The sequence below is a fragment of the Scyliorhinus torazame genome, chromosome 5 (assembly GCF_047496885.1).
Source record: "Scyliorhinus torazame isolate Kashiwa2021f chromosome 5, sScyTor2.1, whole genome shotgun sequence".
NCBI classification, from domain to species: Eukaryota; Metazoa; Chordata; class Chondrichthyes; order Carcharhiniformes; family Scyliorhinidae; genus Scyliorhinus; species Scyliorhinus torazame.
Genome location: NC_092711.1, coordinates 76,387,427 through 76,413,821, shown reverse-complemented (window position 1 = coordinate 76,413,821; position 26,395 = coordinate 76,387,427). Strand labels below are relative to the sequence as shown.

At 49.6% G+C, this 26,395-nt stretch overlaps 1 protein-coding gene across 9 annotated transcripts in view; it reads right to left on the bottom strand.

Annotated features, from left to right (window-relative positions):
- Nucleotides 1–20,656, bottom strand: part of LOC140421376 (uncharacterized) — a 56,058-nt gene extending 35,402 nt beyond the window's left edge. For 2 of the 9 annotated variants that reach the window (XR_011946722.1, XR_011946719.1), the window contains exon 1: nt 20,575–20,620. Coding sequence is in view for 2 of the 9 variants with exons in the window: in XM_072506043.1 (XP_072362144.1) it covers nt 20,532–20,613 (82 nt within the window). In the remaining 7 variants the exon portion in view is untranslated. Of the gene's footprint in view, nt 1–55; nt 705–2,524; nt 3,315–15,040; nt 15,152–20,531 lie in introns of those variants that run through there. The other 7 variants (XR_011946724.1, XR_011946721.1, XR_011946720.1 and 4 more) reach the window with 7 other exon arrangements.
- Nucleotides 20,657–26,395: the final 5,739 nt, after the last annotated feature.

Genomic DNA, 26,395 nt, shown 5'->3' with positions numbered 1-26,395 from the left:
GCCAGCGACACCCACATCCCGTGAATGAACAGAAAAGAAAATCTGCCATCCTTACCTGGTCTGGCCGACACGATTCCAAACCACAGCTATGTGGTTGATTCTTTAAATGTCCTCCGAGATGGCCGAGCAAGCCACTCGGTTTGAGGGAAATTAGGGATGGGCAATAAATGTTGGCCCAGCCAGTGACTCCCACAAATGATTAAAATGAAATGCTGGAGACTCCAGTCAGTCAATCCGGGAGAGTTGGCATCCGGTCCAGGCTCACAGCGCATGCGCCCTGCGGCTCCTTGTCCTCTATAAAGATGGCGGCCGGTATTCCGGGCCTGTCACCGCTCAGCTCTCACTCTGTTTGGTGCAGTTTAAGACGGGACCGTTAACATTTTCCTCGGGAGTTGAAGCCTCCACGGGGTATTTATGAAGCCTCCCGGCTCACTCCGCAGCTTCTATTGCTCCCCGGCCACCCACCGGCTCCAGTCCTGAAAGTTGCTTGATTGTTTCTTTCCCGCCCCACGCACCATCAGCGACAACCTGAACTGCGGATGCGCCGGTCACAGCCCGAACCGTCACAATGCTCGGGGAGTGATTGGCGGCAGCTCCGGACCAATAGGAATAGAGGGGATGGGTCTGGAAGACCAGACGGGAACAGCTGGTCTTCCAGCCAATGGTAGTGAGTGAGGGGTAGGGCTGCACTGTGAGTGAAGCATGCGCAGTGCGGGTGATAGGCAGACAGGTCCACTATGGGTAAAGGGGGAGGGTGGATGGAGAGGCTCTGGAAACCCCGGGAATAAACAGCGGATTCCCCCCCCTCCTCCCGTTTACACCGAGCGGGGCCGCAGCTCTCGGATCAATGAAGAGCTGCTTTGTATCAGGTTGGCCATTGGTTCCAGAGGTTGTTCCCTGGTCTCCAGCATTGCTTCTTTATCAGTGAATCATTGAATGGTTACAATGCAGATTGAGGCCATTCAGCCCGTCCTGTTTGTGCTGGCTCTCTCTGCCAGAGCCAATCAGCTCCTCTCACTCCCCTGTCCTTTCACCAACAAGAGCAGCAGCAAATATTCCCCATCCCCAGTTACCTGTGGAGAAGATGATGTTTGACCTTCTTGAACCGCTGCAGTCTGTGTGGTGAAGGTGCTCCCACAATGCTGGAGTTACAGGTTATTCACCCAGTGATGATGAATGAACAGTGATACATGTTAAAATCAATAACACTGCGTATTTATATAGCGCCCTTCATGTAATGGACCATTTTGAGGTGCTCCATAGGTGGGTTAAAAAGCAATATTTGAAACAGTCATGTAAGGAGATAAGAGGGCAGGGCAGATGGTCAGAGGTAGGATTTAGTAAGTAGCTGAAAAGAGGACAGGAAGATAGAGAGGTCACAAGGTTTGGGGAGGAAGTTCCAGAGTTTGTGACCTTAGCTCGAGGCATGGATGCCAAACATGGAGTGATTAAAATCTGGAATGCCCAGGAAGCCAGAAGGAGAGGAGTACAGAGACCTTGGTGGTTATGAGGCTGGAGCAGATTGGGAGAGATAAGAGCATGGAGGAAATGAAATGAAAATCACTTATTGTCACAAGTAGACTTCAATGAAGTTACTGTGAAAAGCCCCTAGTCGCCACATTCCGGCGCCTGTTTGGGGAGGCTGTTACGGGAATTGAACCGTGCTGCTGGCCTGCCTTGGTCTGCTTTCAAAGCCAGCGATTTAGCCCTGTGCTAAACAGCCTCATAACATCAAAGGGGTTGTACGGGATTTGAACGCGCGACCTCTCACATTTTCATGTATCACAGACCCCGAAGCGAGAATCTTACCCCGAGACCAACGAGCCGGCAAGATTACAGAGCGAGAGAGAGAGAGAGAGAGACAAGAGCATGAAGGAGATTACAGAGAGATAGAGAAGGGACTGAGAAATTTGAAAACAAGTATTTTTAAATGTATCTGCTTCTTAACTGGGAGCCTTTCTAGGGCTGTGACCACAGGTGTGATGGATGAATGAAACTTGGTGTGATTTAGCAATAATGTTTATGATCTCAGGTTCATAGGGAGGTTTAATGTGGGAGCCCAGCTGGGATTAGTAGCCATCTGCGATGGCCACTTCCAACTAGTTACAGGAAAACTCGCACAGCCTAGCGGGTAAAATGGACAAGCCAAGACTCAGGCAGGCTCAGAGCCTGAAATGCATGTTTGTAAGCCAAGAGCCGGTGCAGACTCGATGGACCGAATGGCCTCCTTCTGCACTGTAAATTCTATGATAATCTATGAAACCTGGGTGAGGGTCACATTCAGGAGAAGTTATTAAAATGGAACCACATACAAATAAACTATATAAGGATTTACTGATATTTCCATTTGAATCACTGCTCCTGGCACCTGACACCTCTTGATCCATCACATCAACACTTGGCGGAACTGACTGCGCTGAGGTCTGTCCTGGATAAAAACTCGAGGACCACTTGTCATCACAGAATCCGAGACATTTACAGCACAGAGGAGGCCATTCAGCCATTGTGTCTGTGTTGGCTGAAAATTCCTTATCCAGTCTAATCCCACTTTCCACCCCTTGGTCTGTAACCTGCAGATCACACAAACTCCACATCGGGGTGTCTTTAATACGATGAGGGTTTCTGTCTCTACCTCCCTTTCAGACAGAGTTCCAGATCCCCACCACCCCGGGTGAAGAAAATCCTCAATTCCCCTCTAATCCTTCCAACAGATACTTAAAACTCTGCCCCCAGGTTACTGACCTGTCTGTTAATGTAATAGGTCCTTCTGCCGTCTGATCCACTATATCTGGGACCCTCATAATGTTACACACCTCAATTAAATGTCCACTCAGCCTCCTCTGTTCCACAGAAAACAATCGATCCAATCGTTCCTCTTGTTAAAATTCCCTAATTCTGGAAACATCCAGAAAAACCTCTTCCATACTCTCTCCAGGAAGAATGTGATTGTACTGGAATGTGGTGACCAGAACTGTACTCAGTGCTCTAGCTGTGATCTAACTCATGTTTTTTAGTTCTAGAATACCCATTCTCTAACCTTCAATGTGATGGAAACTGACAGCTGCAACCTGTCAGCATTTGAAAGATATTTACAAATGATTCGAGAGTTTCTTACAGTTGGGATCTTTCTCTGTTCTGTCCATTCAAGGTGTTTGATAACAGACTTTCTCCTGTGAATATCCAGCTGGAGTTTTGGGCCTTGATGTGTTTCCTTGTTCATCTTGTTGCCTCTAAACATTGAATCTTGTGGTTTCAGACACCAGAGAATCAAACTCCCAGCAACAGATTGTCTTTTACTGACTTTCTTAACAGCTCTGCAATAATACAGGCCTAGTCATTCCTTACATAGTTCTGGTCCTCAGTGAAATATTTAAATGATGAGCTTTAGATGTTCTTCATATATTCCACAGGAAACTAAGGCGCCCGCCAGAGAGTAAGGGAGTGAATCTGAACCGTGTCCCCGGGAAAGGAGCACCCTTGGGACCAGCCATATGCCTTTCCCTCGGGGAACAGAACCGATGGGGACCTTGCCGCAAACCACACATCAAGGAAGCCCCCAAAGCTGGCCTGCCTTTCAAATCGGCCCGTGGGGAGGTATATTAAGCTCGTCTCCACTCAATAACACCAAACTCAGCCGGAAATCGGAGTGGGAAATCATTAACCAGTGGCTCTGTGCGGGAAATCATTAACCAGTGGCTCTGTGTGCGGGAAATCATTAACCAGTGGCTCTGTGTGCGGCAAATCATTAACCAGTGGCTCTGTGCGGGAAATCATTAACCAGTGGCTCTGTGTGCGGCAAATCATTAACCAGTGGCTGTGTGTGCGGCAAATCAATAACCAGTGGCTCTGTGTGCGGCAAATCATTAACCAGTGGCTCTGTGTGCGGGAAATCATTAACCAGTGGCTCTGTGCGGGAAATCATTAACCAGTGGCTCTGTGTGCGGCAAATCATTAACCAGTGGCTCTGTGTGCAGCAAATCATTAACCAGTGGTTCGGTGTGCGGCAAATCATTAGCCAGTGGCTGTGTGTGCGGCAAATCATTAACCAGTGGCTCTGTGTGCGGCAAATCATTAACCAGTGGCTCTGTGTGCGGCAAATCATTAACTCGTGGCTGTGTGTGTGGGAAATCATTAACCAGTGGCTGTGTGCGCGGCAAATCATTAGCCAGTGGCTCTGTGTGTGGGAAATCATTAACCAGTGGCTCTGTGTGCGGCAAATCATTAACCATTGGCTGTGTGTGCGGCAAATCATTAGCCAGTGGCTGTGTGTGCGGCAAATCATTAACCAGTGGCTCTGTGTGCGGCAAATCATTAACCAGTGGCTGTGTGTGTGGGAAATCATTAACCAGTGGCTCTGTGTGCGGCAAATCATTAACCAGTGTCTGTATGTGCAGGAAATCATTAACCAGTGGCTGTGTGTGCAGGAAATCATTAACCAGTGGCTGTGTGTGCGGCAAATCATTAACCAGTGGCTCTGTGTGCGGGAAATCATTAACCAGTGGCTGTGTGTGCGGCAAATCATTAACCAGTGGCTCTGTGTGCGGAAAATCATTAACCAGTGAACCGAGTTAATTTTCAGAGAACCATTTTCACTTGGAATTATTTTTCCATGGAAGTGGTTGATCAGCCATGATATTGTAGAGCAGAGCACGCTCAATGGGCTGAATGGCCTGCCCCTTTCCTATGTACCTGTCCTGGGAGTGTTGAGGACAGTGTAGAGGGGGCTTTACTCTGTATCTAACCCCGTGCTGTACCTGTCCTGGGAGTGTTTGATGGGGAGAGTGTAGAGGGGGCTTTACTCTGTATCTAACGCCGTGCTGTACCTGTCCTGGGAGTGTTTGATGGGGACAGTGTGGAGGGAGGGAGCTTTATTCTGTATCTAACCCCGTGCTGTACCTGTCCTGGGAGTGTTTGCTGGGGACAGTGTAGAGGGAGCTTTACTCTGTATCTAACCCCGTGCTGTACCTGTCCTGGGAGTGTTTGATGGGGACAGTGTGGAGGGAGGGAGCTTTACTCTGTATCTAACCCCGTGCTGTACCTGTCCTGGGAGTGTTTGCTGGGGAGAGTGTATGTCAAATCCCAAGTTTCTTTACCCGTCAGTCTGGCCTCAATAAAAGTCGAGATGGATTTGCAGGTACAGCATTAGTTATTTTATTTAGCTTGCAAGCTTTCCTCAATTCTCAGGAGCACGAAGCACATCCTGCTTCGTAAACTTCTGGAATCAAGTGAGGATGTAGAACAAATGGAGTCTGTACTGATACATTCAATTGGCATCAAGTTTCACATACACGATGCCCAAAGGTCATCCTATATCCCTCCTGACCTGTTGATATATTCTGATTGGCTCACTTCCAATCCCTTCCTCTGGCCCCTATTACCCAGCATCCTTTTCTCCTCCTTTGGTGGACACACCTCTTCCTTTGCTTTGCCATGCGGTCTGAAATCCTTTGTCTGTGAACTCACCAGGATTAGACTGGCCTACCTCTACATTACATTGACTAATATCTCTAAATTAACTATTTTATATCACATTCGTCATGTAGAGGGAGCTTTACTGTGTATCTAACCTCGTGCTGTACCCGTCCTGGGAGTGTTTGATGAGGACAGTGTAGAGGGAGATTTACTCTGTATCTAACCCCGTGCTGTACCTGTCCTGGGAGTGTTTGATGGGGACAGTGTGGAGGGAGGGAGCTTTACTCTGTATCTAACCCCGTGCTGTACCTGTCCTGGGAGTGTTTGATGGGGACAGTGTGGAGGGAGCTTCATTCTGTATCTAACCCCGTGCTGTACCTGTCCTGGGAGTGCTTGATGGGGACAGTGTAGAGGGAGCTTCATTCTGTATCTAACCCCGTGCTGTACCTGTCCTGGGAGTGTTTGATGGGGACAGTGTAGAAGGATGGAGCTTTACTCTGTATCTAACCCCGTGCTGTACCTGTCCTGGGAGTGTTTGATGGGGACAGTGTAGAAGGATGGAGCTTTACTCCCTGTCTAGCACGTTGCTCTGTGTAGATCAATGTGGGTCACACTCCAGCTTTTCACACTTTGAACCAGTGTTTTCTCTTTCTGCACCTGTGTTATCCATGTCAAATGTTTAAATATTCAGGAGGAACAATGTTTATGTTGAAACCCGATCAAGCCCCTCGTCCGGAACCTGAGCCACAGGCTACAGCTGGTGTGTAACCTGTAACCAGATCCCAGCAGCATTAAAACAAGCTGACAACCGACAGTAGCTCCTTGTATAGCGAAAGCTGCTCCCGGACTGTCAGCAGAAACAGGACCGAAGAAGACCCTCAAGCTCTTCGCCATAAATATGAAGCTAATGAGGTAATCACGATTTTCAGTCAAATATATTCAACCCCTCCCATCTCTCTCTGTACCCCGAAGCCCGACCTTGCATAGAAATTTGGGAAGGACACAAAGGCGTTTGTGGGAGCGAGGTGAAGCAACAAGAGGGGATGATGATGTGGAGGGGGGGGGGGATGTTGTGGAGGGTAGTGGAGGGGATCTGAGAGGGAAGGTGGACAAGGCTGTGTCATGGGGACGGCTGTGGGGTGGGGGGGGGGGGGGAGGGGGAGGATTCCGGAGAGGATCCATTTCAGAGGAGGAGGGGGGTCCTAGAGGCCTCGGGGAATATAGAACATTACAGCGCAGTACAGGCTCTTTGGCCCTCGATGTTGCGCCAACCTGTGAAACCACTCTAAAGCCCATCTACACTATTCCCTTAGCATCCATATGTCTATCCAATGACCATTTGAATGCCCTTAGTGTTGGCGAGTCCACTACTGTTGCAGGCAGGGCATTCCACGCCCTTACTACTCTCTGCGTAAAGAACCTACCTCTGACATCTGTCCTATATCTATCTCCCCTCAATTTAAAGCTATGTCCCCTCGTGCTAGACATCACCATCCGAGGAAAAAGGCTCTCACTGTCCACCCTATCCAATCCTCTGATCATCTTATATGCCTCAATTAAGTCACCTCTTAACCTTCTTCTCTCTAACGAAAACAACCTCAGTCCCTCAGCCTTCCCTCGTAAGATCTTCCCTCCATACCAGGCAACATCCTGGTAAATCTCCTCTACACCCTTTCCAATGCTTCCACATCCTTCCTATAATGCGGCGACCAGAACTGCACGCAATACTCCAAATGCGGCCGCACCAGAGATTTGTACAGCTGCAACATGACCTCATGGCTCCGAAACTCAATCCCTCGACCAATAAAAGCTAACACACCGTACGCCTTCTTAACAACCCTCTCAACCTGGGTGGCAACTTTCAGGGATCTATGTACATGGACACCGAGATCTCTCTGCTCATCCACACTGCCAAGAATCTTACCATTAGCCCAGTACTCTGTCTTCCTGTTATTCCTTCCAAAATGAATCACCTTACACTTTTCTGCATTAAACTGCATTTGCCACCTCTCAGCCCAGCGCTGCAGCATATCTATGTCCCTCTGTAACTTGTAACATCCTTCCGCACTGTCCACAACTCCACCGACTTTAGTGTCATCTGCAAATTTACTCACCCATCCTTCTACGAGAGGAAGTTACTGAGATCCCCCCCGCCCCCCCAGCATGATGGGGTCTGGGGGAAAAGAGTCGATCCGCAGAATCCCTACAGTGCAGAGAGAGGCCATTCAGCCTATTGGTTCTGCACCGACCCTGTGAAAGAGAACCCGAATCTAGGCCCACTCCCACCCATCCTGCACATCTTTGGAGAGGGGGTGGGGAAGACAACCTGGGATGGAGAGACTGTTGAATAAGTGGTCCAAAGGCGAGGTGTTGGCGGTGTTTGGGACACCGGGGATCCTGTGTGTGAGGGGGTTCCTGAGGGTGTCTGGGGAAAGGGGTTCCTGTGTCCGCAGGACTGTGTATCTGAGGGGAGGAGGAGCATCCTGTATCTGTGTGTGTGGAGGGTCCTATCCTGTGTGTGGGGGCAGGGAGGGGGGGAAGAGATGTCCTGTGGGTGTGTGTCTGGGGGGAGGTGTCCTGTGTGTGTGTGTGTGGGGTGGGGTGTCCTGTGTGAGGGGGAGGTGTCCTGTGTGTGGGTGTGTGTCTGCGGGGGTGTCCAGTGTGTGGGTGTGTGTCTGGGGGCAATGTCCTGTGTGGGGTGTGTGTCTGGAGGAGGTGTCCTGTGTGTGGGTGCGTGTCTGGGGGAGGAGTCCTGTGTGTGGGGAGGTGTCCTGTGTGTGGGGGAAGTGTCCTGTGTGTGGGTGTGTGTCTGGGGAGGTGTCCTGTGTGTGGGGGAGGTGTCCTGTGTGCGGGGAGGTGTCCTGTGTGTGGGTGTGTGTCTGGGGAGGTGTCCTGTGTGTGGGGAGGTGTCCTGTGTGTGGGGGAGGTGTCCTGTGTGCGGGGAGGTGTCCTGTGTGTGGGTGTGTGTCTGGGAGGTGTCCTGTGTATGGGGAGGTGTCCTGTGTATAGGGAGGTGTCCTGTGTGTGGGTGTGTGTCTGGGGGGAGGGTGTCTGGGGGAGGTGTCCTGTGTGTGGGAGAGGTGTCCTGTGTGTGGGAGAGGTGTCCTGTGTGTGAGAGAGGTGTCCTGTGTGTGGGAGAGGTGTCCTGTGTGTGGGGGAGGTGTCCTGTGTGTGGGGGAGGTGTCCTGTGTGTGGGGGAGGTGTCCTGTGTGTGGGGGAGGTGTCCTGTGTGTGGGGAGGTGTCCTGTGTGTGTGGGAGGTGTCCTGTGTGTGGGGGAGGTGTCCTGTGTGTGGGTGCGTGTCTGGGGTCCAGCTCACCTCACTAACCCCCTGTTGTGTTTGTTTTACAGGCCGTGAGGCAGGACGCTGTTGCTGGCGGTGAGACCTCCTCTCCTCCCCCTGCTCCTCCCTCTGGGCACGGGGCTCGGCTGCCCCTCCGACTGCCTCTGCTGGAGCCCGAACCGGATGGTGAGCTGCTCGTCCCGGGGGCTGGAGTCGCTGCCGCGGGGGATCCCGGCTGGCACGCGGGCGCTGGACCTGAGCGACAACCGGCTGGAGCGGCTGGACTGGGGCCCGGGACGGGGCCTGAGCCGCCGGCTGGAGGAGCTGGAATTGGGCCACAACCGGCTGCGGGAGCTGGAGGCCGGCGCCCTGGGCGGCCTGGAGCGGCTGCAGCGCCTGGGCCTCGGCCACAACCTCCTGCGCTACCTGCAGCCCGGAACCCTCCGCGGCCTGGCCGCCCTGCGCAGCCTGGAGCTGGCTGGCAACCCGCTGCTGCTGCTCGGCGACCACACCTTCCGCGGCTTGGCCGCCCTGCGCACCCTCAGCCTGGGCTCCCCTGAGCTGGCCTGGGCTGGCCCGCGAGCCTGGGCCGGCCTCAGCGGCCTCAACCAACTCACCGTCCGCGGTGCCGCGCTGACCTGGCCACCCGGTCCTGCCCTCTCCCCCCTCCTCAACCTGACCGCCCTCCGCCTGCTGGCCTTCCCCAAGGCCGCCGCCCTGCCCGGCCGCCCCTTCCAGGACCTCTCCCGCCACCGTCTGCTGGAAATCGACTCCTGGGCCTCGCTGGCTCAACTAGGCCCCGATTGCCTCCTGGGCCTCAATTTGGTCTGGCTCTTGGTCACCCGTTGCAACCTCAGCGCTGTCCCCTATGCCAGCCTGAGGGCTCAGGCCTACCTGCGCTTCCTCAACCTCTCCCACAATCCGATCGGTGCCATCCGCGGAGCGCTGCAGCAGCATGTGACCCGCCTGGAGGAGCTGCGATTGGTAGGCGGCCGTCTGCGCGTCATCCATGACGCCGCCTTCCGCGGCCTCATCTACCTCCGGCTGCTGGACGTCACGGCCAATCAGTTGGCCAGCTTGCCGGCTGCTGCCTTCCGCTCGCTGGCCTCCCTCCAGAGCCTGGGCCTCGGCCTGAACCCGCTGGCCTGCGACTGCCGCCTGCTCTGGATCGTCCGCCGGCGCCACCGCCTCCACTTCCTGGGCCCCCAGCCGCCCACCTGTGCCTCCCCGCCGTCCCGCCGCGGCCTGCCCGACGCTATGGCCAGTGGTTCAATTGCCAACGCGAACAGTAATGGGGACAGGGGGCACCTCTGCCTTGTTCCCCTGTGTAACCGAAAATACTCCGATCTTTGCCGGTTTGTGACTACACTTGCCACTGGGGCCCCATATAGGAGTCTGACCCAACTGACAAACCCCTCTCCGAACCCAAACCTCCTCAACACCTCACATAGATACTCGCACTCTACCCTATCGAATGCCTTCTCAGCATCCATCGCCACCATTATCTCTGCCTACCCCTCCGCTGGGGGCATCATTATCACCCCCAACAGCCGTCGCACGTAGACATTCAGTTGTCTCCCCTTTACAAACCCTGTCTGGTCTTCATGCACCACCCCCGGGACACAATCCTCGATCCTCGTCGCCAGCACTTTTGCCAGCAGCTTGGCGTCTACATTCAGGAGTGAGATAGGCCTAGATGACCCGCATTGCAGCGGATCTTTATCCCGCTTCAGGATTAGTGATATCGTCGCCTCCGACATTGTCGGGGGTAGAGTCCCCCCTTCTCTGGCCTCGTTAAAGGTTCTCGCCCGCAGCGGGGCCAACAAGTCCGCATATTTCCTGTAAAATTCCACCGGGAACCCGTCTGGTCCCGGGGCCTTCCCTGCCTGCATATTCCCCAGCCCTTTAGTCACCTCATCCACCTCAATTGGCACCCCCAGACCTGCCACCTCCTGCTCCTCCACCCTCGGGAACCTTAGTTGGTCTAGAAACTGTTGCATTCCCTCTTTTCCCTCCGGGGGTTGGGACTTATATAGCCTCTCATAAAAGGTCTTAAACACCTCATTTACCTTCCCTGCTCTCCGCTCCGTAGTTCCCATTTCATCCCTAACTCCCCCAATTTCCCTCGACGCTATCCTCTTGCGAAGTTGGTGGGCCAGCAGCCGGCTCGCCTTTCCCCCATACTCGTATCTCATCCCCTGTGCCTTCCTCCACGGTGCCTCTGCCTTTCCTGTGGTCAGCAGTTCAAACTCCGTCTGAAGTCTTCGCCTCTCTCTATATAGTCCTTCGTCCGGGGCCTCCGCATATCTTTTATCCACCCTCAAAATCTCCCCCACTAATCTCTCCCTTTCTTTGCCCTCTTGTTTCTCCTTGTAAGCCCTAATGGAGATCAACTCTCCCCTAACCACCGCCTTCAGTGCTTCCCATTCTACCCCCACCTGGATCTCACCATCATCATTGGCCTCCAGGTACCTCTCAATACATCCCCGCACCCTTCCACAGACCGCCTCATCCACCAATAATCCCACATCCAGTCGCCAGAGTGGGCACTGCTCCCTGTCCTCCCCTAATTCCAGCTCCACCCAGTGCGGGGCATGGTCTGATACGGCTATGGCCGAGTACTCCGTTCCTGCCACCTTCGAGATCAGTGCCCTGCTCAAAACAAAGAAATCTATTCGGGAGTATACCTTGTGGACATGGGAGAAAAAGGAGAACTCTTTGGCCAGCGGCCTAGCAAATCTCTACGGATCCACTCCCCCCATTTGCTCCATGAACCCCCTAAGCACCTTGGCCGCTGCTGGCCTTCTTCCGGTCCTGGATCTAGACCGGTCTAGCCCTGATTCCAGCACAGTATTGAAATCCCCCCCCCCCCATTACCAGGCTTCCCACCTCCAGGTCCGGGATACGTCCCAGCATCCGCTTCATAAATCTCACGTCATCCCAGTTCGGGACATATACATTTACCAGCACGACCTCCTTTCCCTGCAATCTACCACTCACCATCACGTATCTACCCCCGTTATCCACCACTATATTCCTAGCCTCAAACGACACCAGTTTCCCCACCAATATCGCCACCCCCCTATTTTTTGCATCCAACCCGGAGTGGAACACCTGTCCCACTCATCCTTTCCTTAACCTAACCTGATCCGCCACCTTCAGATGCGTCTCCTGAAGCATGACCACATCTGCCTTCATTCTTTTTAAGTGCGCGAACACTCGGACCCTCTTAATCGGCCCATTTAGGCCTCTCACATTCCACGTGATCAGCCGGATGTCTCCCCCCCCCCCCCCCCCGCCGACGAGCCATCCCCTGTTCTAGGCCAGCCCCCCGTCCGGGTCCCGTGCACCCACCCGTCCCCCAGGCGGCGCCTTCCCATCCTGACCACCTCTTCTCTTGCCAGCTCCCCTTCGCTCTCAGCAGCAGCAACCCAGTTGATCCACCCCCCCCCCCTTTAAATCCCCATCTTTCTCCCCCCATGATGCTTCCGAAAGTCAGCTAACTCTAACTGACCCCGGCTTCCCCCGTTCTCTCCTTGACCCCCGTGCGTGGAACTCTCTTCCTTCCTGCGCCTATCTTCCCGCCATCATCTCCATAGCGTGGGAAAAACCCTGCACTTTCCTGGATCGGCCCCGCCCCCCATGGCGCAGCGCCCCCATTCCCCATCCCCCCTCTCAGTCCCTTTTTCCACCGGCGCCCACATTTCTCAGTGTTCCCCCCATCAAGAGGAGAAAAATTGCCCGTCTATCGTCTCGATACTATAAACCTCCCATTCACCAATTTACACTTCTGTACATCAACCTCGTTGTCTCCCCCCCCAACCTCAGTCCCTCAGTTCTAGTCCAGTTTCTCTTCTTGGATGAAGGTCCATGCCTCATCCGACGTTTCAAAGTAGTAGTGCTGGCCCTGGTGCGTGACCCACAATCGCGCCGGCTGCAGCATCCCAAATTTTATTTTCTTCCACTGAAGCACCGCCTTGGCCCTATTAAAGCTCGCCCTCCTTCTCGCCACCTCCGCGCTCCAGTCCTGATACACTCGTCTCACCGCATTCTCCCACCTGCTACTCCTGTCCGTGAAGTGGTGAAATCTCACCACTATCGGCCTTGGTAGTTCTCCAGCCTTTGGTCTTCTCACAAGGACCCGGTGAGCCCCTTCCACCTCCAGGGGGCCCGAGGGGGCCTCAGCTCCCATTAGCGTATGGAGCATCGTGCTCACATAAGCCACAACGTCAGCTCCCTCCATTCCTTCGGGGAGACCTAGAATCCGGAGGTTCTTCCTCCTCGAGCTGTTCTCCAGGACTTCGAGCCTTTCGATACACCTCTTATGTAGCGCCTCATGCGTCTCCATTTTTACCACAAGGCCCTGTATCTCATCCTCGTTTTCGGCTGCCTTTGCCTTCACCCCACGGAGCTCTATCGCCTGGGCCTTTTGTGTTTCTTTTAGCCCATCGATTGCCAATAACATCGGTGCCTGCACCTCCTTCTTTAGTTCCTCCACACACCGTCGGAGGAATTCCTGCTGGTCCGTGCCCCATGTCGTCTGGGCTCCATCCGCCGCCATCTTGCTTCTTCCTACTCTTCTCTGCCGCTGCTCCAGAGGATCCTTCGCAATCTGGCCACTGCCACTGGTCCTTTCCATACACACCCGGGGGGACACCTTCCTTCATCACCCCACACTGGGTTTGGTCTGAAAAAATTTCCGTTGGGGCTCCCGAAAAGAGCCCAAAAGTCCGTTAGAACGGGAGCTGCTGAAACGTGCGGCTTAGCAGTGCATCGCTGCAACCGGAAGTCCGCTGAAATCTATGTAAACTACATCACTACCACCATGGACATACCTGGTGCCAATCAATCAATCAAAATTTGTCAGGCATGACCTCCCGCTGACAAAGCCATGCTGACTATTCCTGATCAAACCTTGCCTCTCCAAGTGGAGATAGATTCTCTCCTGAATTTTCTCCGATAGGTTCCCTACCACTGACGCGAGACTCACTGGTACTTAGTTCCCTGGCTTATCTCTACAACCTTTCTTAAATAGTGGGATCATATTAGCTGATCTGCAGTCCTCTAGCACCTACCTCGTCGCCAAAGAGCAATTAAAAATTTGGGTCAGGGCCCCTGCAATCTCACCTCCCACAGCATCCTGGGACACAATTCATCCAGACCTGGAGATTTGTCCACTTTTAAGCCTGCCAACACTTCCAATGCCTTGTCACTCCCTCTGTCGATTCGTTCAAGAACCTCTCAGTCTCTCTCCCTGAGTTCCATGTCTACCTCCTCATTCTCTTGGCTGGAGACAGATGTGAAATAGTTATTCAACACCCAACCAATGTCCTCTAAAGTTTCTCTCCATTTAGATAATAAATTGCCTTTTTATTCCTCTGACCAAAATGGATAACCTCACACTTATGCATGTTAAATTCCATCTCATCAAATGTATTCTGGAAGTCCAAACACATCTACAGTACCCCCATTCTCCGCCTGGCTTGTTACATCTTCCAAGAACTCCAACAAATGAGTCAAACACGATGTACCCTTTACAAAACCACACTGACTCTGATGGATTGCGGTTTGGCTTTCCAAAAGTCCAATTACTACTTCCTCAATAATGGATTCCAACAGTCTCCCAACAACAGGCATCAACTAACTAGTTTCCTACTTTTTGAACAGGAGGGGTTACATTAGACTTTTCCACTAATGCAGTGACATTGTTACTGGGTCAGTGTCTCCCCCCCTGATCTCGATGAGGTTGTTTGCGGAGAGGAGCCGGAAGCGGCGGATAGTGAGAGTGGAGAAAGTCCATAGGGGCTGGTTCAGCACACTGGGCTAAATCGCTGGCTTTGAAAGTAGACCAAGGCAGGCCAGCAGCACGGTTCAATTCCCGTACCAGCCTCCCCGAACAGGCGCCGGAATGTGGCGACTAGGGGCTTTTCACAGTAACTTCATTTGAAGCCTACTTGTGACAATAAGCGATTTTCATTCATTGTTTCACATTCGGCTCTCGGGCCGCACTGAGGATTTGTAAACCCCGCCTCCCGACACTGACCTCTCACTTGATACCTCACAATGCCAGGGCAATGATTGACGGCAGCTCCTGACCAATAGGGTGAAGGGGTGGATTCGAAAGGCCGGTCAGAATTGTCTGGTCCTCCAGCCAATCGGAGTGAACGAGGAGGCGGGACTGGGCCGAGTGAAGCATGCGCAGTGCGAATAATGGCGGCGTTCTTTCTCGGATCCATAATCCGTAAAGGTGGGAATGGCCGGACCGAGGGAGAGCTCAATTAGGCGCGTCGTTGGACACACTTCTTAAACATGTTATATAAACCGAAAATCCTGAAAAATAACCTACCGGTATCGGGGGGGACCTGAGCGGGGCCTGCAGCTTTCTCACAGACGAGACTAAATAGCGGCCATCTCTCTAGCGCGCACTAGCGGGGCTGCGCATGCGCAATCGTCAACGTTCTTGGGGCACTAGCATGAATGCGCGCGCGCGCATCCAACATCTCTATTGGGGGCAGGAGTAGCGAACCGCAAGCCACCATCTTTATTGAGGGCAGCAGCGGAGCGCATGCTCAGTCGCCATCATTGTTGAGGGCAATATGTTTGGAATGTTTCACCATGACACACTGTTTCACTCTGAGTTACAAATTCTCATTTATGAGGCAGAACAATGATACATGTCCAGGGCAGTGACAATAATTCGTATTTATTGTGCCTTGACAAAATCAAGCAATTTAACACATCTCAGAGAAACGTTATAAAATAACAATTGACACTGAGCAACATGGGGGAGATATTAGCTTTAAAGGAGAATCTTAAGGAGAATCTTCCCGTACCAGCCTCCCCGAACAGGCGCCGGAATGTGGCGACTAGGGGCTTTTCACAGTAACTTCATTTGAAGCCTACTTGTGACAATAAGCGATTTTCATTTTTCATTTCATGATGGAGGAAAGTGAGTGAGAGAGTCGGAGAGTTTGAAGGAGGAAATTCCAGAGCTTGTGGCCTAGTCAAATGACAAAAGGCCAGTAATGGTGGACCGAATAAATCAGGAATGCTGTAGTGGCAGAATTAAATTAGTGCAGAGATCTTGAAGGGTGTGTGAGGAGACTACAGAGATCAGGATGATCACAACTATAGGAAACGAAGAATGGGAAATTTCAACTTTTGGTACTTCTTAAAAGGAAAGTGAGCACAGGGGATGGGTAAACAAGACTTGTTTGTATTGTATTTGTTTTATTGTCACATGTACTGAAATACAGTGAAAAGTATTCTGTGTACAGTCATAAGTTCGGATATGGAGATGCCGGCATTGAACTGGGGTGAGCACAGTAAGAAGTCTTACAACACCAGGTTAAAGGAGGAAGGAGCAGTGCTCTGAAAGCTAGTGATTCTTAACAAACCTGTTGGACTTTAACCTGATGTCAGACTTCTTACTTTGTTGAGATTCATCGCAGACAGCTTTTGAATAAAGTCAAATATCGTTATATGGAAGATAATTCCAAATTATGTGTTGCTTATATTTGACCCCTCTGTGTTTTGGTGTGAAACGTTCTGCAGCCTAAATACCGTTCATGTATAAGAAAGGAGGGGTGACAGCAAATCGGCACTGAGCCTGGATTTCCTCATCTCCCCGACTGGCTTTTCCTGTTTCTCCATCATTAAGGTCGCATCTTTCAAAAATGTGGTTGTTAAATCCCTGCCATTTCCTCTAATTCAGTGACAGTATCGTTTGTGTCTGTCTATTGTTATGGGTGAGGTGTTTTCAGAACCCCAAAATGTATCATGGAGTTCAACCAACCTCCCCCTTTAATGTGTTTGTTGCTTTTCCGAGCACACGGCCTGTTCTCCAGGTGTGATATTACAATTATGGACACGTAGTTTTTAACACAAAACAAATGTTTATTCCATGAACTCAACTTAACCTCTTAAATAAACATTGGATCTCTTAACACCCCTTACTTCAAAGATAACCCCAAAAATATTACACTAAATAATCCTTCAGTTATCCCTTTCAACATCCATGAGACTTAATACCTTAAAACAGAAACACATCAGGTTAAAGGCTTTACTATTATGAGTTTAAATCACCCAAATGATCCAGAGATAGTCTTTCATGGCAGAGATCACAGCAGATCCAGCACACTGCAAAACATAGACACACACCCAAGCTCTTTTTCAAATTGAAACTTCAGAATGGCTGAACTGAGCTCAGCTCCACCCACTCTCTGACATCACTGTTTTCTTAAAGGTACATTGCTTAAACATCCATTTCTTAAAGGTACTCTCACATGACAATATGAGCATACATTACAAGTAGATATGTTTTGTAGTGATTAAAATATTAATCTACGTCTACAAAGCCATTCAATTATTTTGTAAACTGAGCAAACTGCCAAGATCCGCACTTTGTTTTTTCATGTATGGAACAATCTATCTGGACTGTATGCAGAACAATACTTTTCACTGTTTCTTGGTACTCGTGACAATAAATCAAACCAAAGAGACAGTTTTGTACTAGTCTTCAAATTGAACAGTGAGCCTTCTTAAACCTATTCGTTCATTTATTTTTAAAAATGAATAAATTTAGAGTCCCCAATTCATTTTTTCCAATTAAGGGGCAATTTAGTGCAGCCAATCCACCTACCCTGCACATCTTTGCATTGTGGGGGCGAAACCCACGCAAGCACGGGGAGAATGTGCAAACTCCACAAAGACAGTGACCCAGAGCCTGGATCGAATCTGGGAACTCGGCGCCATGAGGCATTAGGGCTAACCCACTGTGCCACCGTGCTGCCCAACCTTATTCATTCATGGGAAGTGGGTGTCACTGACTGGTCCAGCATTTACTGCTCATTCCAATTGCCCTTGAACCGCATGTCTTGCGAGGCTCTTTCAGAGGGCACTTACAAATAAACCACAACATTGCTGTGGATCTGGAATCACGTGTAGGCCAAGCCACGTAAGGAGAGCAGATTTCCTAAAGGACATTAGTGAACCAGATGGGTTTTTACAACAATTATAGAACATAGAATTTACAGTGCAGAAGGAGCCCATTCAGCCCATCGAGTCTGCGCCGGCCCTTTTGGAAAGAGCACCCCACCTAAGCCCACACTCCCACCCTATCCCCATAACCCACCCAATCCTTTTGGACATAAAGGGCAATTTAGCTTGGCCAATCCACCTGACCTGCATGTTTGGACTGTGGGACGAAACCGGAGCACCCGGAGGAAACCCACGCAGACACGGGGAGAATGTGCAGACTCCGCACAGATAGTGACCCAGTGGCGAATCGAACCTGGGACCCTGGCACTGTGAAGCCACAGTGCTAACCACTGTGCTACCGTGATGCCCGTTGCTGCAGAATAAACTTCACACACAAATCTCCAGGAACAAATAGTGCACCTGTAACCCCTTTATGTATCAGTGACTTCCATTGGATAATTGACATCAAATTAGTATTGAATTGGAAAGTCCATTCCTAACATCTTGTTCGCTAAAGTCTGTAAATCTCCACCCCACACACTCTCCCTCCATTCTCACTCTGCTGTATCTAATACTCACCCTCCCAATTCTCCTGAAGGTGCTGATTCATGTTGATTGACAGATCCAAGCTCAGCTCACTGCTTCCTGACCAGGACACAGAGATTAGAATAGGAGCAAGAGTAGGCCATTCGGCCCACCGAGTCTGCTCAACCATTCAACCTTGGCCGATCTACCTCAACACCATTTCCCACACAATTCATATCCCTCTATCTCTTCAATATCTAGAAACCTATCAATATTTGTCTTGAACATACTTGATGGCAGAGGCTCCACATTCCTCTGGGGTAGAGAATTCCAAAGCTTCACCACATCCTCGAGTGACGAAATCCCTCCTCATCTCAGCTTTCTCTCTATTTTCTACCTGGTCTCCATTACCCTTAACTCCACTGTCAATAACATATCTGTCAAACTTGTGCTTCAATATATTCAATGACCCCCAGATACAACTGGTCCCTGTGGAAGAGAAATCCAAAGACTAACAACCCGCTGAGGGAAGAGATGACTGGAAATCTATAACGTAGCTGCAGTCTTATATTACAAGGCGAGAAAAAAAAATTATGTACTTTATTACAGAACGATAAATAATATATCTAATCTGTAACATATAACAACACTAGCCATATTTATGTCCATTATTAATTTACTGTTCCCTGAAATGTCAGCCATCTCCTGGGGAACCCACCCCTTTAATTGTGAACATTAGGAAAGAGACCATCCTTTATTAAAATAAATTTCAAGTGACCAATTATTTTTTTCCAATTAAAATGCCATTTAGCGTGACCAATCCACCTACCCTGAACATCTTTGGGTTGTGGAGGTGAGACACACGCAGACACGGGGAGAATGTGCAAACTCCACATGGACAGTGATCCAGGGCCGGGATCGAACACGGGTCCTAGGCGCCGTGAGGCAGCAGTGCTAACCATGGTGCGATCAGAGACCATTCTTTGAGTCAGACAAATAAATGCGTCAACCTGTTAAGGAGATGGGTAGGAGGAGTTGGAAACACTTTGTGGAGCCCCTAACCTGCATGAAAATATTTTTTTCCCAATTAATGTAGTTCCAGCAATGGCTCAAATCATCAATAAGGACTCTGATCTCTGGCAAGGAAGGAAACCCTGGCAGGTGGGCGGCGAGGATTCACAAACACCTGCTGGGGGCCCCAAACCCCCAATAAGACCCATTGATTTTATTGTCAGTCTGCAGACAGGAGCTGGAGAACTGAACCCAGGCAGAGGAGAGGGAGGGAGAAAACTGGGAGTGGAGGAAAGAAATGGTGCAGATGGTGAGATGGGTTTGGATTTCAGCCCAGGGAGGAGGGAGAGTGTGTGGGAGGGGGAAAAATGTTCCAGAGAAACTAGGATTGTCTGTTCAGAATTTCTATCCTGGATTGACAATGATGGCTTTTGTTTATTTTTAATTTAAAAAATTTAGGTTTACCCAATTTTCTTTCTCCCAATTGAGGCGTAATTTTAGCGAGGCCAATTCACCGACCCTGCACATCTTTTTGGAATGCAGGGCGAGTCCAAAACAGACACGGGGAGAATGTGCAAACTCCATATGGACAGTGACCCGGGGCCAGGATCAAACCCAGATCCTCGGCTGACCACTGAGCCATCGTGCCTGCCCCTGGTGATGACTTTTATAAACTTCTTTTACAGGATATTACAAGGGGAGGATTTACAGATGGAAACTCAAATCAAACTTCACATCAAGATTTAACAGACTCACTCCATTCATCAGGACCTGAATACCATTGGCTTGTGAATGTGGAAGAAGAAATGTTTGTCTGTTCTGTGTGAAGGAAAAGATTTTCTTTTGAAAAAAATTATTTAGAGTACCCAATTTTATTTTTCCCATTAAGGGGCAATTTAGCGTGACTAATCCACCTACCCTGAACATCTTTGGGTTGTGGAGGTGAGACCCACACAGACACGGGGAGAATGTGCAAACTCCACACAGTGACCCAGGGCCGGCATAGATACCAGACCCTCAGCACCACAGGCAATAGTGCTAAACACTACGCCACTGTGCCGCCCCTAGGGTTGTGTTTCTGACATGGGTCTCCGTGTGACTGAACAGAGCCGCACATGGGTTGATATCCATTGGGTTAGTGCGATCCAGAGAGCAGAATTTGCTTGTTTCTTTACTTCTCTTTGCTCCTCTGATCAGCAATTAGATATCTGGGTCTGTGCAAACCGGGGTAATGGGAGGTCAAGTACCCAGGACAAAGGGTAATGCAGTATTTTTTCCGGGTATGGGCTTGCACAACATGTTTAGAAAATGTTTCCACCCACCAGCCAGATCCATCGCTCCCGCGTTCCAGAATATTCCTCTTACCCTTTGTGGATCCGAGATAAAAGCGCCCTCCGTCGCCATTGCCCGCACTGCGCATGCTTCAGTCGAGGTCCCACCCACCCTCACTCACTCCGAATGGTTGGAGGACCATCCAGAGCCGCTCGGTCCTCCAGTCTTTCTATTGGTCCGGAGCTGCCGTCAATCACTACCAGGCATTGTAATCTGGAGCATGCGCAGTGCGGATCATCTCCAGGGACAAACGTTTGTTTGTCTCATCTTCAGGGGGAAGGAGGCGGATTAGCGGAGGCAGCGTTAGGGGCAGTGGGGGGGTGAGAGGGGAGGCTTCACAAACACCCAGTGGAGGCCTCAACACCCCCAATAACAAACTGGCGGCACCGCCTCAACACCCAACACAACGGCAGCTGCCGCTTTCTCCCGGTGCCGGGCCCCAGTGGACAAATGTGGCTTCAGGAAGGAAATGCAGCAATGGGTTTGTTCAGGAGAAATTCTCTTTCACTCACTTTACTGATCCTGGAGCAGGAACAGGGAATGTGGGGAATTTCTATCCTGCACTCACACTGACGGATTTTGAAAACTCCTTTTACAGTGGGTTTAAAGGGGAGGATTCACAGAGGGGAAAGTCAAACGAAACATCATTAAGAGCAGATCCGATTTATCAGGACCTGGATATTATCGACCTTTGAGTTTAAGCATTGAGTTGTCACCACTGTGTAAAAAGAAAAGTTCTTCCTCACATTCCCTTGTATCTCTTCGCATAATCTCAAATCCATGTCCCATAAACCTTTTGTGGGAACAGCTTTTCTTTATCTATCTCATCTAATCTATTAGAAACGCGTACACCTCAATCAAATCTCCCCTCAATGTACTTCAACCGAAGAGAACTCTAGTTTCTCCAACATTGCAACTATAATCCCTCATTCCTGGAATCATTCTGGTAAATCTCCTCTGCACCCTCTCCAGGACCCTCCCATCCTGCATACTGTGTGGTTAACACTGGTTTGCATAGATCCAGATGTTCTGTCTTCCTGTCCATGATGTCATCAAGCACCAACAACTGCGCAGTGACATCACCCCCACGCCCCGGTACTTCCTCAACTGGGAGATTTTTCTCTGACTCCAGAGCTTCTGATATCTTTCCAGCTGCAGGCTCCAGCACGAGTTTAAAACTGAAAACAGTGAAATTGTTCTAATGGTGAGTATTTTTGTCCATTCCTCTACAATTTAGAACGTTTAGTGCTGTGCCCTGTTCTCTGTGAGAGTTTTCATAGCTCTGGGGCTGGTGTGACTCCTTTACTGTGTATCTGAATCCATGTTCATCAATTGCTCAGATTCACCTCTGCCCTCCCTCATCAGCTCTCTGTCATTGTCCAACTTCCTTGGTCTCTAATAATGAGTGTAATTTAGCTGTGTTCAGTATTTTACTGTTAATTTTCCCAACTGGGTCTAAATGAGGTGTCCACCGCTTTCTGACCCTGACCATGTGCCACTGATTTACCAGCTTCATCCCCACAGTATCTTTCACAGTCAGCAATTGTTTTCCCTGTGCTAATATCCATTTATATTCCACTTCTGAGCTTTTATTCCCTGTAATTCATTCTGTACATCCGGAAATGTTAACTCTTTCTCCACAGTTACTACTTTGTCTGTGGAATATTTTCAGAATGTTCTCAGTTTATTTCAGATTTCCAGAAGCTGCAGTATTTTGATTTTATTGAAGTCAGGATGGTGTGTGACTTTGAGCGGTCTTTGCCACAGTTCCCACAGCACAGTGTGGATGCACTGGTGTGTCTGCAGATCGGATGAAGTAGTGAATGGAGCTGTAACTCATGGTGTTCCACAGGGATCAGTACAGGGACCTCTGCTGTTTGTAATGTATATAAATGATTTGGAAGAAAATGTAGCAAGTCTGATTAGCAAGTTTGCGGATGATACGAAGATTGCAGATAGTGATGAAAATTGTCATAGAATACAACAGGATATAGGTAGGCAGCAAAATTGGGTGGAGAAATGGCAAGTGGAATTTAACTCGGACAAATTGGAAAGCACAACTGCTTCACAGCTCCAGGGTCCCAGGTTCGATTCCGGCTTGGGTCACTGTCTGTGCAGAGTCTGCACATCCTCCCAGTGTATGCGTGGGTTTCCTCCGGGTGCTCCAGTTTCCTCCCACAGTCCAAAGATGTGCAGGTTAGGTGGATTGGCCATGATAAATTGCCCTTAGTGTCCAAAATTGCCCTTAGTGTTGGGTGCAGGTGTTGACCTTGGGTAGGGTGCTCTTTCCAAGAGCCGGTGCAGACTCTATTGGCCGAATTGCCTCCTTCTGCACTGTAAATTCTATGATAAAATGTGAGGTGATGCGTTTTGGGAGATCCAATTCAGGTGGAAGCTGTAACATAAATTGCAGAACCATCAGGAGCATAGAGACACAGAGAGATCTGGGTGTGCAGGCCCACAGATCCTTAAAAGTGGCAGCACAGATGGAAATGGTGGTGAAGAAAGCATATGGCATGCTTGCCTTCATAGGACCAGGTATCGAATATAAAAGCTCAAAAATTATGAACCAGTTACATAGAACATTGTGTGGGCCACATTTGGAATACTGTGTCCAATTCTGGTCACCGCACTACCAGAAGGACGTGGAGGCTTTGGAGAGAGTTCAGAAAAGGTTTACTGGGATGTTGCCTGGTGTGGAGGGTACTAGCTAGGGGCGACCTGATAAAAGTTTATAAAATTATTAGGGGTATGGATAGGATAAACAATTGCACACTTTTTCCCATGGCGGAATTGAAAATTACAAGGGGGCATAAGTTCAAGATGAGAGGGGGTGGGTTCAGCGGAGATGTGCGGGGGAAGTTTTTTTACACAAAGGGTGGTGGTGGCCTGGAATGCGCTGCCAAGTGAGATGGTTGAGGCAGATACGTTAGCAACTTTTCATAGAATTTACAGTGCAGAAGGAGGCCATTCAGCCCATCAGGTCTGCACTGGCTCTTGGAAAGAGCACCCTACCCAAGGTCCACGCCTCCACCTTACCCCCATAACCCAGTAAACCCACCCAACACTAAGGGCAATTTTGGACACTATGGGCAATTTAGCATGGCCAATCCACCTAACCCGCACATCTTTGGACTGTGGGAGGAAACCCATGCACACACGGTGAGAATGTGCAGACTCCGCACAGGCAGTGGCCCAAGCCGGGAATCGAACCTGGGACCCTGGAGCTGTGAAGCAATTGTGATATCCACAATGCTACCGTGCTGCCCCGAACATCTGGGGCTTTTAAGACATCTGGATAGGCACATGAACAGACGGGGTATAGAAGAATACAGGTGGTTGGTCTAGATAGGACATGTGATCGGCGCAGGCTTGGAGGGCCGAAGGGCCTGTTCCTGTGCTGTATTGTTCTTTGTTCTTTCCCACACTCGGAGCAGATGGATAGTCTCTCTCCAGTGTGACTGTGCTGATGTGCTGTGAGATCAGATGATCACCTGAATCCAGTCCCACAGTTCAAGCATCTGAACGGTCTCTCATCAGTGTGAACACATTGATGAGTGCATCAGGTCTTGGGAACTTTTATAGAACTTCCTACAGTCTGAACATTGTAAAGGTCTCTCGTCAGTGTGAACCTGTTGGTGTCTTGTTAGATTGAATGTGTGACAAAATCCCTTCCCACACTTGGAGCAGGTGAATATCTTTCTCCAGTGTGAACTTGTTGGTGTGTCAGCAGGTGGGATAAACAAGTAAACCCCTTCTCACACTCGGAGCAAGTGAACAGCCTCTCCCCAGTGTGAACTTGCTGGTGTTTAATCAGGTCAGATGATTGCCTGAATCCAGTCCCATAAGGCAAGCACCTGAACGGTCTCTCGTCAGTGTGAACATGTTGATGGGACATCAGTTCCTGGGAACTTTTAAAGCACTTTCCACAATCTGCACGTTTAAAACATCTCACATCAGTGTGTCAGCAGGTTGGACGAGTGAGCAAATCCCCTCCCACATTTGGAGCAGCTGAACGGTCTCTTCCCAGTGTGAACTCACTGGTGGGTCAGTAGGTGGGATGAGGTAGTGAATCCCTTCCCACACTTAAAGCAGGTGAAGTGTCCAACGTGACTGCCCTGATGAACCTCCAGCTCTGACAGGTAACTGAATCCTTCCACACAGCCCCCAAATATCTGTAGATTCTTCCTGGTGTGACAGTATTTATGTCTCGACAGGTCAGATAGTCGGCTGACTTCTCTTCCACACACATAACACAGAAACAGTTTCTGCTCACTGTGAACGGTGCTTTTTCCTTCCACGTCCAAAATACAATGATATATTAGGCGCCTCTGTCACATCCTGATGTGATGTTTGGTTTGGGTTTCAAGACTGGAGAGTTCCTCTTCTGATAACCTGTGAAATTGTGTTTAGACAAAAAAAAAGTGAGTGAGAGAGAACCCACAAGAACATAAAGGCAGGTTGTGAATTGAGCTGAATGAATCTGGTCATTTGTGGGGCCGGCTCTGGGAAAAACTAACCATGAAAACTGCTGGATTGTCATAAATCCCAACTGGTTCCCCCAATGTCCCGAAGGTTGTGCTGTTAGGTACTTTGGACATTCTGAATTCTCCCTCTGTGTACCCGAACAGATGCTGGAATGTGGCGACTTGGGGCTTTTCACAGTAGGTTCATTGTAGTGTTAATGTAAGCCTACTTATGACAATAAAGATTATTACTATTAATGTCCTTCAGGGAAAAGGAACCTGCCAACTGGTCTGGGCCAAAAGCTCTGGACACTGTGGGCGCAGAGGGATGAAGGAGAGGGATTTCATGTATCTAAAACTCAACCAAAATGTTAATGCCCAAACACTCAACCTCCATACCTCGAAACACCCGGGTAGCAGCTGTATGTGAACACCATCACATACAACTGCTCAAAGTTCCCCATAAAGTCACACACGGTCCTGACTTTAATAAAAACAAAATACTGCAGCTGCTTGAAATCTGAAATAAAACGAGGACATTCTAGAAATATTACACAGGCCAAGCAATAACTGTGGAGAAAGAGTTAACAATTCAGAATGTACAGAATGAATTACAGGGAATAAAAGCGGTGCAAAATGTGATGGTCAATATAAACTCATAAGTGGAATAGAAATGGATATTAGCACAGGGAAAACAATTATTAACTGTGAAAGATAGTGGGGATAAAGCTGGTAAATCAGCAGCATATGGTCAAGGGACAGACAGCGGTGGACACCAAACTTAGACACAGTTGGGAAAAGTAACAGGAAAATACTGAACACAGCTAAAATACACTCATTATTAGAGACAGAGTTATTAGAGATAGTGGAGTTAGACAATGACAGAGAGCTGATCAGGGAGGGCAGAGGTGAATCTGAGCAATTGATGTACATGAATTCAGATTCTTGTTAAAGGTCACACCAGCCCCAGAACCATGAAACCTCTGACAGAGACCAGGGCACAACACCAAAGACTCTAAATTGTAGAGGAATGGACGAAAATGCTCACCATAAGAACAATTTCACTGTTTTCAATTTTAAACTCTCCTGCTGGAGCCCGCAGCTGGAAAGATATCAGAAGCTCTGGAGTCAGAGAAAAATCTCCCAGTTGAGGAAGTACCGAAGCGATGGGGGTGATGTCACTGCGCAGTTGTTGGTGCTTGATGACATCATGGACAGGAAGACAGAACATCTGGATCTATGCAAACCAGTGTTAACCACACAGTATGCAGGATGGGAGGGTCCTGGAGAGGGTGCAGAGGAGTTTACCAGAATGATTCCAGGAATGAGGGATTATAGTTGCAATGTTAGGTTGGAGAAACTAGGGTTGTTCTCTTCTGATGAAGTAC